The sequence below is a fragment of the Numida meleagris genome, chromosome 2 (genome assembly GCF_002078875.1).
Source record: "Numida meleagris isolate 19003 breed g44 Domestic line chromosome 2, NumMel1.0, whole genome shotgun sequence".
In the NCBI taxonomy this organism is placed as follows: Eukaryota; Metazoa; Chordata; class Aves; order Galliformes; family Numididae; genus Numida; species Numida meleagris.
In genome coordinates, this window is record NC_034410.1 from 74,804,919 (window position 1) to 74,819,543 (window position 14,625).

A 14,625-nucleotide genomic window follows, 5' to 3' on the forward strand; every position below is an offset into this window, starting at 1 on the left:
ACATGCTGACTGTGAGTACAAGACAGGTAACAGGATTTTCTGTTGAACTGAGCCTAGCTGTGTTGAACAAGTTGACAAGGAGCTTCATGGACTAAGTAAGATGGCACTTAGTTTTTGCTTCTGTTACTATGGACTTAACCAATACATCTTGTAAACTACTCAGGAATCTTTTTTCCTTAAGAAATTATACTCAGTACTCAATACTGTGCTGTAGAAATTGGTTTATATAATTATAAACCCTAGATGGAAGTCTTGAAATAAATGTGAACAACTTTTTTTGTTGCTGTTATTGTCTTTCATTTAGAAAATCACGATACCTATAAGAAGAAAACAAGTGCTCATCCTATCATTAAGACCAGCATTAACCTATCTATCCCTAATATTGTCATGAAACCTTCTTTGGATGAGGTACAGCAAACATTTAATAAAGCTGTAGACAGTATTGTGAAAGTAATGAAAGGAGTTGGGCAGTGGAGTAAGGAGAGAATATCCAAGGTTTGTCTTTAATAACTGTGGTTAATACAAAACTAAAGTTTAAAAACTACTGTGAATAGAAAATGAACTTTTATTTCTTCCACAGAAAGAACTATTAGAGAGAAAATTGGCTATGTTGCAATGTGAGAGTGGAGACAGTGATTCTGAAGATGGAATGAAAGAGACTGGAATGAAAAACATGCATGGTAATGATAAACTCTGACATTACTCAATTTGAGTTTTAGGTAAATGTGATTTATACAGTATATGTAAAAGGATTTTAGACAGAAAATACATAAAAGGCAAGAGAATAAAGACTTCATGGATTTTAATCCACCTTGGTGAAGAAGTAGGATGCAACAATGCCAGAGCTTTTCCTATGTATAGCAATCAAGTTTGCATGGAGATACTTCATTGTGGGAATTTGAGTAAGGAGATTTTGTTGTAAAATTCAGAGAATTGTACTGCTTTGGCTTCTACTTGGAAAGGGTGAGAAGCTGTTAGTTTTCCGGCTTAGGCAGCACAGCAGAAATTTTGAATGAATTTGGAAAACAATTGTAGTCACTACCATGACACAAAATCTTTTGTGATTTGCCAGTGTGGTTTGTAACTTGGCTTCTTCAAATGGTTTTAAAAATTATGCTGACATTCTTTTAAGAAAGATAAGTTGGTCTTAAGCAAAAACTGTTATTGAGTAGAGATATCTATATAAATCTCACTATTGGTGGATAGGTTTGTGTGAAGGATTGAGTAGACTAAAATTGCAAAAAAGAATTAATATGTTTTGTGATCAGACTTGAAATTAAGTTATTGAGGACATTCATTTAAGCAAATTTAAGATACTGTCTTTGGTTCCTATTTTTTTTTCCTCTGTGATTTTTTAAGAATCAAGCGAAATTAATTATTCTACTTTGTTCTTCAGGTAATTCAAAAATATATTGAATGTTTAAGGTAACTTCCTCTTGTATGTCTAAAAAGTAGTTAAGTAATATTTGAACTGCATGAGGAATTAAATTAGTTTTTCATAACCAAGAGTTTCTCTTACTTGAGATGCAATGTGAATTTCATATAACTTAAATCCTGTGGGTATTCCCTTGCTAAAGGACGTTCTGTTTGTTTATCATTATTTTATTTTCAGGCCTGACTGTCTCAAAATGATCTGCTAGGATTTAATGTTAATTTCTATTTAAAATTATCAATCTTAGCCTACCCCACATAATTGAGAAAATAAAGATATTTATGGATTCAGTCAATGCCGATATGCCAGTAAATCACTTAACTAGAGTGTTTAGGGAAAAATGAGCGTTTTTGGAGGGAAAGAGGAAGATTATACTTGAAAAATAAGAGAGGAACTTGTTCCGAATTTGACAGAGAACCTGGATGAAGCAAATTTACCAACAGTGGAGGAGTTTGTGAATATGTGATAACTACACTGGCCACCTAGATTTCTAGTTGTCTTTTTGATTAGAAAGCACAAATAATTCTAAAATGCATGCCTACTATATAAGCGGTCTTTAGGTTTTGCTGGTAGCAATTGGAACTAAACCTGCTTTTGTATTTGACTCTGCCTTTGAAGATAGGGCATCAGATACAGCATCTCTCAGTTTGTCTGAATCAATGCAGAGCAAGAATTACTTCAAGAATGTTTCAAAGAACAAAGAAATTATTAAATTAGTATCTTTACTCACCACTGTTATTAATTCTACAAAAAAGGTAAGACAATAGGGATGTTAAGTTTATTATCCAAGAGATATTCATGTACTAATTTTAATATTTTAGGGGAATAAGGATAGGCATTGAAAGCACTGGTTAAGCATATGAATGAGAAAGTATAGGATGGTGGATGGAAAATGTGTGGCTGCAAATTTGGAATTCTGCTTTGAAAGTAACATTTGGTAGAGTGTTCTCAGTGTTCAGAGATGTATGAGATTTTGCATATTATGTGAAGTTTAAGTATGACTGAAAACATATCTAAAATACCATGAAATAAATCTTGCCTGTAGTTGAGTATGCATATTTAGTATAGAAATGGTAGTAATTGTACAAGTGTGTTAAATACAGTTTTATTCACATAGAAGTTGTTAGTGACTGAATAATCACTTTATTGTAAAATACTTTAACTGATTAGACAAATTGAATGTGACTAGCATACAGCACTTGGCAAGGATTATGATTGCTAATGAGCCTGCTTTAGCGTAAGTTTACCAGCAGCCTTCTGTTTTACTAAGATGAGGCAAACCTGCTCCACTTATGAATACTTAATACACTAAGAAATTATATGTAGTGTGTGGTTTGATGATGATCTTTCTGTGAACTCCTAATGTGTTTCAGGAGGTTCTTACAGCTTTGGAGAGTTTTGCTTGTTACCACCATATATGGCAGAGGGACAAGGAGGAAACCATCGAAAAATTCATGATGGGAAACCCATTACTCTCTGAATTGGAATCTCAAATTCTACTTTTCAAAGACTTGGAGATGAAAGTCAATTCTGAGCCTGAATACATCTGTGTGGGAGCTATTGCACTGTACACTGGTAAAGTTTGACTTTCCAGTTCTTTCTAGAGGATTATATTTTCTGATTCCTATAGGGAGGAGAAAAGATGTTTAGCTGTGGATGAGTGAACTAGGTTAAAGATATAAAGCAGAAATGCAGAGTGGCTGTTATTGTTTTGGATGTAAATACATGCAAAAATACACTAACCAGGGTATTGCGAGGATCATCTGATATTTCTTCCCCTGCCTAGACATTTCTGCTCACTTATGGGGTGGATAATAGAGTTTATTCATTCTTATGTCATTGGCTGCCATAAGTATATACATTTTGAGAGGAGTACACTGTGCTTATGTTGCCTGTCTCCTTGCCTGGCTGCATGTGATGAGAGAACAGAGCTATTGATTTCAAATTAAAAGCCATCTATTTAACACAATTAATTAAGTGAAGCATACATGTTGCTGATTCCCTTTTTGCTGTGGAAGCCTAGCATCTTCACTTTTCTGTAGCTCAGTTTGCATGTCACATAAGCGTTTTATACTGCTATAACAGAACAGTCAGGAACTATGATGGACTGTAAGAAATACATGCAGCTGATTTTACAGTGAATGACAAATCTGAGAAAGCAAAATGGCTTCTTCATTAGGAAGAAGTATCAAACAAATGTTTTTTATTATATAGTAAAGCTTGGCTATTAAAACTTGATGGACATAGGGTAAGTCTGTTATTTAATAAATAGAAAATATCGTCAGGTATAAGAGCTAAGCATAGAAAGAGATACTGTGTAAAAAGGAGGAAACACAAGTGAAGTATGCACAGTGAATTAACATGCAGCTGTAACAGAGTTGAAATTATATCCAGTTATAATTTTATGTAGTTCTTGTGTTGGTGTGGATTTTTGACTTCTCTTTTGAGAACAATGAGGAAGAAATCTGAACTGAATGACAGAGCTTTAGGGAAATGGATAAGATTGCTGCAAAATTGGGTAGGAACTCAACAAGATTTCAAGTTTCTCTATGTTTTTGTCGCTTGGTTCCACTGATGCTATGGATGAGAATCTTAAAAAAAATAAAAGGTGGATTTAATGGTTTCATTAAATATCAACTTCAGCTTCCACAGTCAGACTTCTAAATTCTTCCCCACATTCACCCCTGATTTTTTTAAAGTTTATTTTTGAAAAGTTTTAGACATAGATAAGAATACTAACAAATTGATTAGTAGTTTTTAGGACAGAAATGTGTATAATGCTATATAAGCAAAATAAGAGAATTGTGGAGTCCAACTTCCTACTCGAAAGATGATGTATTTTGAGAAGGTTATGAGGAAAATAATCCTGAATTCCAAGTAATCCTATAAATCACTCAAAGGTGTCAAAATGATTTCATCTTCTGTGTGTATGGATAGTTAGACTGGAAAAAAAAACAGAACCAGGAGTGAAAAGGATACATACTGAAATAAGATTTAAAGTACAACATAAAAATATCTGAAATATTGAAATAACTATAAATGTTCACTTTTTTCAGCGGATCTGAAGCTAGCACTGAGAGCAGAAATCAAAGACTGGTTGACTGTCTTGGGTTATCATTGTAATAAGAAGTACAGAACAGAGATGGAAACAATTTTCGCTTTTATAGAGGAAACTGACAAGAAGTTAAATCATCGCATTGAGGATCTGGATGACATAAGAACAGTCATGTCTGCATTAAAAGAGATCAGAGAACTACAGATTTCCATAGACTCTCAAGTTGGGCCCATTGAGGTAGTTAACAAGAATGTTACATTTATGGGTAATGTTTCTGCACAGCAATTATTTTCTGGGTTGGTACTTAGCAGTGCATGCTGAAGACATGATTTCAGGTGGGTTACATGTTGGGTTGCATACCTGTGGTGTTCCTTTAAACCTTTTGTTACCTTTTACAAGAGGGGGTTTAGTGAATAGTGTAGAAACTGATTCAGATATGAACGAAATGAGAATATAGATAATTAATGCAAGAAAGCTTTTGGTACTTCATCGAAGAAGTCTGTATATGAAAAGTATTGCCAAACAAATTATATGAGAATGAGTAAGAGTGATTACTTTACCAGAAAGCTGTATTGTGGGGTAAAATAAACATACAAAATTGACACCTTTAAGGAAGTTTGCTTACTAGAATATATTTGTTGAACATCTGTAAGTGTAGGAGCTTCTGGTCAAATAGCAGAATTAAAACCAGTAGCTGTTTCTCTGTATTCCTGACTTCAGAGTATAGATTTAAGAATACTATAGTTTGACAAAATGCGTGATTGACTAGATGTTCAGAATTTTTTTGCCAAGACATTTTTTTGCCAAGACATTGATGATTCCTGATTACCCATACTTATATTGTCAGGGTTGTTCTTATTTTTTTTTTTTTAAATTAAAGTAGCTTAACACAAAATTTGTATCTATAAGTAAGAAATTTTCAGTGATGATGATGGTGAGACACTGGAACAGATTGTGCAGAGAATTTGTGGATGCTCCATCATTTGAAGTCTTCACAGTTGGTTTGGACAGGGCTTTGATCAACCTGATCTAGTGAAAGATGTCTGTGTCTATGATAGGGGGTTGGAACTACGTGATTTTTAAGGATCCAATCCAACCCAAACCATTCTGTGATTCTGTGATTCTGTGTTTCTATGAATGAAGAACAGTTTTAACATTAGAAGTTGTTGCTACATATTACTTTTAGTAACTTATGAAATAATTTTTTAATGTTTTATTGTTGAAAACATGAAGTGGGGCTTCAGTATCCATATGGAACCGATGTTTGTTAGCTTTGCTAACTTGCAGGCCTCTGGTTAGTTGTTTTCTAATGGCTTACCTCCTGTAATGAATATCCAGATTGGGTCATGCTAGACAATGGAAGACATAGATCTGAATAATATTCTTATTTAAATGAAACTAAAACCTGTTGACTTTAGGAGTACTTTAACTGGAAATTGTTTTTGGGTAGATGGATGGCACTAGAGCAAATAATAAAAAAGCAGAATCATAGAATCACAAAATTATTAAGGTTTGAAAAGACCTCTAAGATCATCTAGTCCAACTGTCCACCTACCACCAATATTGCCCACTAAACTGTGTTCCTTAGTACCACATCCACACATTTCTTGAACACCGCCAGGGACAATGACTCCACCACCTCCCTGGGCAGCCTGTTCCTATGCCTGACCACTCTTCTGGAGAAGAAATTTTTCCTAGTATCCAATCTGAACCTCCCCTGGTGCAACTTGAGGCCACTCGCTTTCGTCCTATTGCTGGGCCAACCTTCACAGATGCTATGGGAAGGTTAGCAGTGAAGGAGAGGTAGGTATTTTTGCTTTGTATGTTTCTTCCAGTTGGGTATTGGCTTGCCAGTTTGTGCCAGTTGCTGTCTGAAAAGAAGAAATTTTCTTTCCAACAAATAATTTTCTGTACTTAAGTATTTGAAATGTTAGCACTTACATGTGTAAAATTAGTATCTTTTACTGTTTTGTTTACCTGGATCCGACCTTCTGACAGGAATCCTATGCTATCTTAAACAAGTATGATCTACTTGTGACCAAGGAAGAGACAGAGAAGGTGGATACTTTGCACTACACTTGGGAAAAACTGCTACTCCGAGCAAATGAAGTGCAGAATGAGCTCACTGCTTTGCAGCCGAAGTTCAGAGGAGAGCTTATTAGCTCTCTGAAGACTTTTACTGAAGACTGTGCACAGTTCTATTCAGACTATGAACAGGTAAGAGTTTGTGGTATTGGGTTAGAGGAGCTTTTGAAGAGCAGTGGAAGCATGGAAAGATTGTGGAGTTGACCAGACAGTGGGATGTTCCTCTACTGTCTGAAAACTAAGTTTATTCTTGTTAATGTGGTAGCTGAGTTTCAGTGCAAGACGAGATTAGGTTATTTTTTGTGTGTGACTGGAGTTTATGCTGGTAATCAGCTCTTAAAGGCTGGAGACACACAAAGTTCCTAATACATAGCTTGTTACCATGTGCACATATAAAGGTTGGGATTTAAGAGAAATTAAATCAGAATGTAAGTAGAGATTTCTGGCACTGAATGTTAACACAAATGACTTTAGCTCTTATATTCCTTCTCAGTAGAATATGCATCAAACCGAACCAGTCTTTTAACTGATATTTATTCTTGAAAAAGGAGCTACTATTGCCTACCTTTTCCAGTGCTGCCTACCTTTTCCAGTATTAACAAAACTTCTGTGTTAAAAGAAAATGAATTGCCTTTGTTCTTTTTTGAAAATAAGATGGTTGTTTTAGTAATTTTGTATTCTGTCAGTTCAGTTGTTATCTGATGTAAGCATGGTGTCTTGCAACACCAAAACTGTTTGCATTTCAGATTAGCATTGTTTAATTTGTTTTTTTTTTTTCCCCCTCTAAACTCACTCACTCTAACCCCATATATATTTATTTTTTTCAGAGTGGGCCAGTGGTGGTTGGTTTAGAGCCTCAGGAAGCCAGTGATAGGCTTATCATGTTTCAGGTACTATTAATTCTAAGATTTTTCTTATTGCTTAATGCAAATAAACTAACAGCTGAAGGCTCTGATAATGAATCAGGGTAGTTGAACTAATTTTCATTGGTACATAGGGTTACTGATTGGGCAAAACTGTTTTAATGTAATGAAAGCTAAGGTGGCATTTTTCCATACATTTGCAAGGAATGCTGATTAAAACTATGTATTGTTACCTGAGTAACACTAACTAGATACAGGTCTCAAGCAGAGCCTACTCTCAAATTTAGTGCATTTGGCCATAAGCTGTTCTTGTGTTCATGATTGTGTCTTTTTCACAACTGCGTTTTTGCCCAGTTCTGTTTGTTCTTCTCCCCTTAAAAAAAAAAAAAAATACTAACTGGTTTTCCTGTTCAAATATTTATTTGTACTGTGGCTAATTTATGTTCCTATAATGATGACTTTGAGTTGTTTACTTTTTTCCACAGTGCAGCTCTAAGCATAATGCCAGATCTTGAATACTTAGTTACTTACATGTGTTTCATTTAATCTCTTTCTCTTTAGAATCGATTTGATAATCTCTTTCGGAAATATGTTACTTACACAGATGGAGAGGATCTGTTTGGCTTGCCTGTTACACAGTATCCTCAGCTACTTGAAATAAAGAAGCAACTGAATCTGTTACAGAAACTCTATAATCTATATAACAATGTCCTTGACACAGTCAGTGGGTACTATGATATTCTTTGGTCAGAATTGGACGTTGGAAAAATTAACAGTGAACTTCTAGAATTTCAGAACAGGTGAGAAACTGGTTCTGTGAAAAGGTGGCTAATATATATATATATATTGTTATATATATTGTTATACTTGTTATATGTATATGTTAATATGTTATATTTAAGAAGTTATATATATAACTTAATATATATATAACTTAAGAAGTTATATATATAACTTCTTAAATATAATAGTTATCACCATTAATTTTAATTGAAAAAATGTATCCATTACCAATTTCCTAAGTTAAGGAAGCCAGCATATGCTCTAAATGTTGAGGATTATTTGATTATTGCTCTTTAGAGAGTTTCAGATATATATATTTTCTTCTTCTCTTTCTTACAACGTACATTAGAATTGCTCTTTATTTTGTTCATAAAGGAAATTTAACTATTTTTTTTAACATTATTATTCATGAGAGAGAGAGATTTACCTGAGATGTGTAAAGAAGTTTAGTGAATAACTGAATATTTTTGCTACAAGATTAGAGGAACAGAGTTTTTGCAAGAGAATAGAGCAGTCCATATCATGAGCTTCACCAAAAGATGAAACCAAGATTTAAATTGATTAAATTCTCTTTGAAGGTAACTTGGACAAAATATATTAGAATTATGCAGGTACACTCCTTAGACTGAGCCTGTAAGTATCCAGTTATTGGTCAATGAAATAGATTGGTAACAGATTTAGTCACATACAAAATCCACAAAATACAGAGAACCTGAATTTGGAGGATATGTGGTTTACTGTTAAAACCATATACAATGGTTAAATGGGAAGTAGGATATCTGAATGTGTGTGAAGCCTGCATTATTTTTATATAGATGCCATAAGCTTCCTCGTGGTGTAAAGGAGTGGCAGGCCTTTTTTGACCTAAAGAAGACTATTGAAGACTTCTGTGAATGTTGCCCGTTGCTTGAAAGTATGTCAAATAAAGCAATGATGCCTCGGCACTGGAAGCGGATAACAGAACTCACTGAACACAAGTTCGATGTAGAAGGTGAAACATTGAGACTGAAGAATATTATGGAGGCTCCACTACTCAGATATAAAGAGGAAATAGAGGTATTATGAAGGAACAGAAATGGATGCATGAAATTAAACAATCTACTCAAATAATATCTGAGTAGCAGTAGTAAGAAGAGAAACTGTCTGCAAAGAAAGAACAGGATATCAGTAAAGTTTTCTGTGTAAAATAATGACATATTGTGATGTAAATTCTGTTTAGAACATGTAATCTGGCTCACAATTAATTCATTTGTGAGGGTGTTTTACAATATTAAAGGTATGAAAAATAATCACTATATTGCTCTATTAGTCACACTAACTTTACCATATTGTGAATTGATACATAGATTATTAGCTATGGTGTTTTCATGTCCTCAGATCTTTCCACTTAGAATCATAGAATGGCTTGGGTTGGAAGGGACCTCTGCTTAATAAATAGTTGTCTTCAGCCTAACTAGGGTTAAAGGAAATAACAGTTAGATTTGGATACCAAATACCTGTGTGGTTTATAACTTGTTTTGACATCCTATTTATTTAAAAGGATATCTGCATAAGTGCTGTGAAGGAGAGAGACATTGAACAAAAGTTAAAACAAGTGATAGCTGAATGGGACAACAAAACATTTATATTTGCAAACTTTAAAACCCGTGGGGAACTTCTTTTGAGAGGGGACAGCATATCAGAAACCATTGCTACCATGGAGGACAGCTTGATGATTCTTGGTTCTCTCATGAGTAACAGGTAACAAGAAAAGCAGTGTCTATGTGTATGTGTGAGTTATAAATATAAGCAAGAGGCTTTCTTTCATAAAGGAGACGGAAAGTAAACATCTAGATAAAAAAGAAAACCTTGCTTGTCCTCGAGCTGTTCACGGGCTAGTTCTCATTGTCTGTGTTCCTGTATTAAAATGTTTTGAAATGATGTGTTCAGACTTCCTGACTTGAAGTTTCCATGGATGCAAGAGTGGTGACAAACATAAAAGGGAGCACTGCCTTGTTGTGGCAGGGGTCCTGCTGGGATTACAGGCACTGCTATTCTGCCCCAGTGATAGGCCACCACCTCTTTTTACTGAAGGTACTGAAAATCCCTATTAAAATGTGCTACAGATTTTCTGGTTTGGAATGTCAAAGCCCCTTGATAAAACAAAGAACACAGATCCTGATCATCAGGAAGATGTTCAAAAGCAAGCGTTTGGGTGGTAAGGACCCTTTGTGAGTTTTGAAGCTTTGAAAATGTTACATAGTCACTTTTTGATTTGATTATGGCTTCTACCTATCTGTGCTGAGTCAGTTGTGGTTTTGTGTACTTTAACCTTACAAAGATAAAAATGGCAAGAATATTCCTACTCCTTATGTTTGAGGACTGTATTGGCTTTCAAGAGACTTGTTTCCTTCTTAAATTAAAAAAAAGTTGTTTTTATTTATTTTAGATACAACACGCCCTTCAAGGCACAGATTCAAAAATGGGTGCACTACCTTTCCAACACAACAGATATCATTGAGAACTGGATGACTGTGCAAAACTTGTGGATTTATTTAGAAGCTGTTTTTGTTGGCGGTGACATTGCAAAGCAGCTTCCTAAGGTTTTCAGACCTTCCTTTTTTTCAGTTTCTTTAAGAATAAAATGTAACTATGATGTCATAATGGATGCAGTAACTTAAGCTTCATTGTCTTAGTGGTTAACAAAATTAGTCTTACTAAGACATTAGGTAACCAATTCCAACAGCAGTATTGTGTTAGAAAGAATAATAAAAATGTCCTCAGGTTGATTTTTTATTTCTAGATTATTAAATTATTAACCAATATTTGTGTAAATTTATGCCTAGTATTATTATAGTTAGGCTAACCTAGTAATATTTATTACTAGCCCTGTAGTACTTGCAGTTTTGCTGGGAATCCTTATCTTAAACTTTTCTACATTGCTTTTTGAATAAATACGGTTTTTAGGAAAAGTCTTCAAATTTGGAGCATGCATTTCAAGAATAAGACATTTTCTTTGTTTTTCTCTGAGAATGTTTGGAAGAAAAAGCAAATAGCAGGCTTATCAGTGAAGTATAAGATAAGTTCTGTTATGCAAGCAGAATATTTATGTTTTTCTAAGTTGAAAAATCTTTGAGGCTGGACTCTGGTGACTGCTTGTGAGAAAATTACTGGTACCAATTCTCCCAGCAAGTTCCTTTTTCCTTTTCTTTTTTTCCTTCCTCCATTGCTTCCCCTCCTCATATTTAAACAGGAAGCGAAGCGTTTCTCCAACATTGATAAATCCTGGGTAAGGATTATGACCCGAGCTCATGAAACACCTAATGTTGTTCAGTGCTGCATTGGAGATGAAATCATGGGACAGTTACTCCCACATTTACTAGAACAGCTTGAAATCTGTCAGAAATCACTCACAGGGTAAGACTACTACAATATCAGTCTCAAGGAAATGGTTGTAAATTGTGTAACTAGCTAAAGAGCAAGTACTGTCCCATGGACTTCGTAAAGATCCTGTTTTTATTTCACTATGAATTCAGTTGAACTGAGTAAATGAGGTAGCAGGCTGATGCAAGACTACCAAAGATATTGCCGTTACTTCACTGGTAAGTATTTGATTAGTGACTGAGTTGTCACTGTCTCTCTCTGATGAAATCAAAGCTGTTTCTGTCTGGTTTCAATCCAGCAGGCAGTCTAGGTTTGTATATCCTTCCAGATCCTTCACACATCTGGGAGAAATTCAGAATAAGACAACTAGGCAGCAAGTAACTGACCTAAATTAAAAGCACTAGCTTCATAATAATTTCTTTTCATTTTAGTAGTGTTTACATTATAGGAAACAACAAAGGTTTCAGTTGTTTCTGGTACTAAAAGACTAGCCTTAAAGGAGGTGCTTAACATGAAGGTATGATGGATAAGAATTGTCATTGCTACCACTAACAAAAAAATGCAATAATACGTTGTAAGAAATACCACATTTAAAAAGGAAAGGACGTATAATGTAGCCTAATTCATTTTCTGTCTACTCCTTCTCCTCCTAACAAATATTTTTAAATGCAGGTACCTGGAGAAAAAGCGCCTCCTATTTCCACGATTCTTCTTTGTGTCAGATCCTGCCCTATTAGAAATTCTTGGCCAGGCATCAGATTCTCACACTATACAAGCACATCTGCTGAATGTCTTTGACAACATTAAAACTGTCAAGTTCCATGAAAGGGTATGTGCTCCCCAGACCTCAAAGTTGCATTTTTTCGGATTGTTAAACAGTGCATGATACCTGTTAAATAGCAAGCTGCTTCGGTACGTAGATCATTTGTCAGTTTTACCAAGCTCATTGCTTATTTTTGATGCTGCATAGGGTTTCCTCATGCAACATTTGGTCACATATCCTCATTTGTTTAATAGGAAAACTTTATATAGTATAGCAAAACAAACTACGATTTTGCACCAGTGCTTAGCTTCAGTAAAAAAGCATCTGGGCACTGAATTGTCTTCTGTGGCTTAATGTAGGCTAGAATCAGAAGTTCACCTGACAGGATGTTTTATGAGCTTATTTGTATGCTTAGGTTGCCTGAAAAGATGTTGTTTGAAGAACAATTTTCTTATACTGTTTATGAAAAGAATAGATTGCAACACAGATTTTCTTTTACCTGGGTATGTATGTATTTCCTTAGACACTTGCTACCTCCCCATGCATGAAATTATTTTGGTTGACCATGTTCCTTAACTTCCATGTTTCCGTTATTTTTTATTTTAAGTCTGCAACTTTTGTTAGGGTATGCACAACTAATGGGGAAAGGTTTCCTTTATTTGTTACTGGAAAATGAGTGCCTTCATTGAAATTGAAGTGAACTTCGAGTATTAGCAATGTTTCTCCTTGTTCAGATGGCAATGTTTTGTTTAAAGCCTTTATTCATACTGAAAGCAATGGTTTTATTGCTTTCACATTTTGCTTAGTAGATTGTTATAATTTGGTACATATCTAAATAAATTTAATGAAACGATGACATGAAAACCTGTTGTAATAAAGGTAGTAATCAATCTATTAATCACAAATTACTCTTTTCTGGCTTTTATTAGGTATATGATCGTATATTGTCAGTTAGTTCTCGAGAGGGTGAGACTATTGAGCTGAGTAGACCTGTAATGGCTGAAGGTAATGTAGAAGTTTGGCTCAATTCTCTGCTGAAGGAGTCCCAGCTGTCACTGCATCATGTTATTCGCCAGGCAGCTCTGCATATCCAGGAAACTAGTTTCCAACTGACTGAATTTCTTTCTACCTACCCAGCCCAGGTAAAATCATTGTTAAATCAATGAAAAATTGCTCACAGATGGATTCGTGCATCAGTGGGATTTTCTTCTCTTTGCAATTAAGATTGCAGCTGGAGTTACAAATGCAAAATTGACATTTAAATTAGTCTTAGTCATTGCAATCTTTTAAATTCCAATTTAGATATCTGAAAACAAAAGATTAAAACTTACTCTGAAGCTCTTGTTAAAAGAATTTTGAATACAGTACATTAATGCAGTAGAGCTAATACTGTTTCTTTTCACACTTAATTCCCGACTACTGAAGGAAAAGTGGTAGAGTTGCATGTTTGTTTATATATTTAGGAAAAGCTTCTTCATTTGTGATCAGGAATGTGATTGGAGAAGGAATTAAAAGTTAATGAATTACTGAAGAAATATTTTAAATTGAAGCATTAATTATTCTGATAACCTATTGGTTATTAATTATATATTATGATGTAAATTATATTGAACAGTTGTGTTAACATTGCCTGATAGGCTGTGTCTGTGAGACTGAAGTGTGGACTTGTGTAGGTGTTTATAAACAGAGTTGGGACACATAAAATAAATGCATGGATTCTGTGACCTCTATAACGAAGCATGGAAAAATAATTTTATACAGACAGAACGATTTATTTAGATTATCTGTGTCTGTGAATGTACATTTAAGAAGAAAGTAAAAAATTGATGAAGCATACTATTTCATATTTCCTAAGGTTGGGTTGTTGGGGATCCAAATGATTTGGACAAGAGACTCAGAAGAAGCTTTGACTAACGCCAAGTATGATAAAAAAATTATGCGAAAGACAAACCAATTTTTCCTGGATCTTCTAAACACATTGATAGATACGACAACAAAAGACCTTAACCCAGTCGAACGAATTAAATATGAGACATTAATCACTATTCATGTGCATCAGAGGGACATCTTCAATGGTCTGGTAAGTATTGAAAAATGTACTGGGTTATGAGGAGGTAGCCATGTAAAACAGTGTGAAAGGCCAAGTAGACAACGTAGCTATGATGTATGAATGCCTGCCTCTTAAGCCAAACACTCATATACTGTGTTGCAAGTAATCATCCTTTATGTGGATTACATTGTGATTTTGAAGAAATAAATAGAATAAATAGTGTTACAATAA

At 34.6% G+C, this 14,625-nt stretch overlaps 1 protein-coding gene across 10 annotated transcripts in view; it reads left to right on the forward strand.

Moving 5' to 3' along the window:
• DNAH5 (dynein axonemal heavy chain 5) overlaps nt 1-14,625 on the forward strand; it is a 132,874-nt gene that overhangs the window by 48,011 nt on the left and 70,238 nt on the right. For all 10 annotated transcript variants that reach the window (XR_002435124.1, XR_002435125.1, XR_002435126.1 and 7 more), the window contains 15 exons: nt 305-495; nt 581-680; nt 2,051-2,187; nt 2,806-3,007; nt 4,489-4,724; nt 6,486-6,704; nt 7,400-7,462; nt 7,997-8,235; nt 9,034-9,274; nt 9,759-9,958; nt 10,647-10,800; nt 11,451-11,614; nt 12,254-12,410; nt 13,274-13,486; nt 14,200-14,424. Coding sequence is in view for 7 of the 10 variants with exons in the window: in XM_021386852.1 (XP_021242527.1) it covers nt 305-495; nt 581-680; nt 2,051-2,187; nt 2,806-3,007; nt 4,489-4,724; nt 6,486-6,704; nt 7,400-7,462; nt 7,997-8,235; nt 9,034-9,274; nt 9,759-9,958; nt 10,647-10,800; nt 11,451-11,614; nt 12,254-12,410; nt 13,274-13,486; nt 14,200-14,424 (2,741 nt within the window). In the remaining 3 variants the exon portion in view is untranslated. The remainder of the gene's footprint in view (nt 1-304; nt 496-580; nt 681-2,050; nt 2,188-2,805; nt 3,008-4,488; nt 4,725-6,485; nt 6,705-7,399; nt 7,463-7,996; nt 8,236-9,033; nt 9,275-9,758; nt 9,959-10,646; nt 10,801-11,450; nt 11,615-12,253; nt 12,411-13,273; nt 13,487-14,199; nt 14,425-14,625) is intronic.